The sequence below is a fragment of the Penaeus monodon genome, chromosome 31 (genome assembly GCF_015228065.2).
Source record: "Penaeus monodon isolate SGIC_2016 chromosome 31, NSTDA_Pmon_1, whole genome shotgun sequence".
Taxonomy (NCBI): Eukaryota; Metazoa; Arthropoda; class Malacostraca; order Decapoda; family Penaeidae; genus Penaeus; species Penaeus monodon.
The window spans coordinates 4,199,499-4,200,899 of NC_051416.1; the positions used below are offsets into that span (position 1 = coordinate 4,199,499).

At 34.0% G+C, this 1,401-nt stretch overlaps 1 protein-coding gene across 1 annotated transcript in view; it reads right to left on the reverse strand.

Annotated features, from left to right (window-relative positions):
* The window catches only part of LOC119593004 (kinesin-like protein KIF3A), a gene marked incomplete in the record, with an annotated part of 23,998 nt that overhangs the window by 18,433 nt on the left and 4,164 nt on the right, over positions 1-1,401 (reverse strand). The window contains 1 exon segment of the mRNA XM_037941894.1: positions 438-628. Coding sequence (XP_037797822.1) covers positions 438-628 — 191 coding nt within the window.

A 1,401-nucleotide genomic window follows, 5' to 3' on the forward strand; every position in this document is an offset into this window, starting at 1 on the left:
CACACACATTACACTGAAGACTTTTCATTAGAGCAAAAGTACACATAACGTTGGTAAGTTACAGCTGTAAATATGATGGCGTACTTTAATTGAGCTTACATTATGGAAACATTTGATTCTAAACATCTTGTGACTGGAGCAAAATAATTTATACCAATGCCTGGTGCACTTTTTATGTAAGCACAGAACTTCAGTGTAAAATTAATTTTCCTGTGTGGCACTTGATCCCTGTACCACACACTATACCATAATAATTACCAATACATTATATGATCATTTTCATATCACATAATCCCCACTTGACAAGGGATAGGATGATGCCACCTATCAAAAAATAATTGCTAAACATTTTAATCAGAAAAAAAGAGCAAAAAAGCTCCTACTGACAGTTAAAAAAAAAGGCAATACACAGGAAATGACTGACGGCAGCCACTCACTATTTTTGTTTCCAAGCGTCATGATTCTGTCCATTTCATCTGCATTATGTACAACATGTGTTAACAAGTCCTTAACATAGACACCCACATCTGGGCGCTCCTTCACCTCCAGGCGCATGGACTGGTCCTGGCGCAGCAGGTCCCTTACTTCTTCATTGTAAATCTCTAAATATGAAACTCGTACCAAGAACCTGAAATGAGGGTTTATCGTTTTAGAAAGATGCCACTATTTATGTTGTGTTCAGGAGCTTCAACATAAAAAATCTATGTAAATTAGTAGTTGTTGACGATTTCGTTTCAATTCATTTATAGTAGACTAAGCTAATTAAGGTATATATTCTTCTGTTTATATATTAATTTTGCAAATATAAACATTATAATAATTGTGAATCTCTAATATTTTATTCCAATCTTTTCAGTAAAAAAACTACCATGTAAATATATAATCATCCTAATTCTACCTAAATGAACAAATATCTATTGTTAATAGAAGGGGTGACCTCAGCTACAATTCTTGATAATAATAGGTTTATTTACATGGATATATCCTATGATAACAGCTTTTACCTGCTCCACAGTATATCCTATGCTAGGCACCACATACAGTCAGCCACTGGAGCAAAAAATTAGAAGCATGGGAAACATGTTTTCCTGTTGCCTATACAATTTGGCTGCAACATATAATGATCATTCCATAAAAGATGCTAAAGACTGACTTTAAGGCTGCTTTGGAAGGGTGTACCTCCTTCAAGATTGCAATCAATAAGGATGTACAAATGAACAATTCTTTGGCAAGCACCACATAAAGCAGATGTGGTACAGATGTTACCTGCCTTATAGGTTCATGGTATGAAAAGATGTCATCCAGTGTGATTGGGTTAAAATTAATAGAATAGTATATTATGCAAGTAAAATATCAATATTGGAACTAAACTTCAATAACATTGATTCTTTTCTGAATCAA